Genomic DNA, 1392 nt, shown 5'->3' with positions numbered 1-1392 from the left:
AAAATGGTTACTGGTCTAGAGATGGAAGTAGGGAATGGAAGGAGCACCCTGTTTTGGGAAGATAACTGGTTGCAAGGTGGACCACTGAAAGCGTCTTTTCCACGACTCTTTTCTATTTCAAACTAATAAGGATCTATGATAAGGGATTGTAGATTTTGGGATGGGTTCGAGTGGATATAGAATTTCTAATGGAGAAGAGAGTTATTCCAATGGGAGCTGGAACTTGTCCATCATCTTCATGAGAGGCTAAGACCGGTGAAGTTATCAGATGGTAAAGAGGATAATGTGGTGTGGAAGTTTTGATAGTAAAGGTGTTTTTTCTACTAAATCTGTTACGCAGGTCCTACAATCGGAGACTCTGTCAGACGAGATAACGAGCTACAGTTTCACAAGTTCAATTTGGAGAGGAGTGGTGCCTCTGAGAATTGAGCTTTTTGGATGGTTTGTGATTGTTGGTAGAGTTAATACCAAAGAGAGGTTGAGTAGACTAGACGTTGTTATTCACAATGATAATATATGTGTCCTATGTAAGAAGGAGATAGAATCTGTTCAACATTTATTTATTCTATGTGAACTAACATGGAAGGTGTGGTGCAGTTGGTTATGGTCTTTTGGTGAAGATTGGGCTATTCCTGGAACCATCAGAGAACTGTTTGAGAGTTGGACTGGCATGTACAAGCGAAAACAAGAGCAGAAGAAGTGGCTGACTGGGTTTTTTGCAGTGGTTTAGAACATCTGGTTCGAACGTAATTCTATGATTTTCAATAATAAGGAAGCAGGTGTTGAGATCATACAAAGGAGGATGTTTCTGAGCTACGAAGAATGGACTGGTAGAGATCCTTTTGGTTGTTTATGGCAATACCAGAGATGACAGGGGATTTATGAATTTGTATGTAGTACTTGTTGTTTGGGTCATTTACTCTACTCTACTATGTTGAGCTTCCTTTGCTTTAAAAAAAATTAAAATTTTTATTTATAAATATATAAATACCATTGAAACCTAAAGAAAACAACATACTTCATCAGAAAAATTTGAATTCACTCACAGTTATACAGGAATAAGAAGCATCTAATTTCACATAATTCAAGACCAGCACATATACCTCTTTTCATTCTTATGTACTCTCTCATTTCATTCAGTACCCCGTAAGTTCTTAATAATCCAATAATCAGTACCAATTTTATTTGTATCATAATCAATTGTCATAACATCATGATCAAACTCATACCCACGTGTTCTATCAAAAATACCACTGGAATAAAAAATGATCATATCTCAAATATTGAATCACCAATTTATGCATTGTGTATATCTCGAATACAAAACTTGTATTTTATTTTTGCATGTATCTCGAATACTAAGACTCTATTAAGCTCTTCTGATGCAGATTA

At 35.8% G+C, this 1392-nt stretch overlaps 1 protein-coding gene across 1 annotated transcript; it reads left to right on the top strand.

The window, feature by feature from the left end:
• Positions 1 to 268: 268 nt before the first annotated feature.
• On the top strand, positions 269 to 730 carry LOC107493428 (uncharacterized). The gene has a single exon (XM_016114531.1). It carries the CDS (start codon positions 269 to 271, stop codon positions 728 to 730), a length of 462 nt encoding a protein of 153 aa, XP_015970017.1.
• Positions 731 to 1392: the final 662 nt, after the last annotated feature.

This window comes from Arachis duranensis, chromosome 6, assembly GCF_000817695.3.
Source record: "Arachis duranensis cultivar V14167 chromosome 6, aradu.V14167.gnm2.J7QH, whole genome shotgun sequence".
Taxonomy (NCBI): domain Eukaryota; kingdom Viridiplantae; phylum Streptophyta; class Magnoliopsida; order Fabales; family Fabaceae; genus Arachis; species Arachis duranensis.
Note: the sequence above shows the minus strand (reverse complement) of the source record. Positions and strands in the feature narration are given on the sequence as shown.

What these genes read in the sequence shown, in the direction of transcription:
- LOC107493428 (XM_016114531.1), top strand. Translation starts at nt 269, where the DNA reads ATGGTAAAGAGGATAATGTGGTGTGGAAGTTTTGATAGTAAAGGTGTT.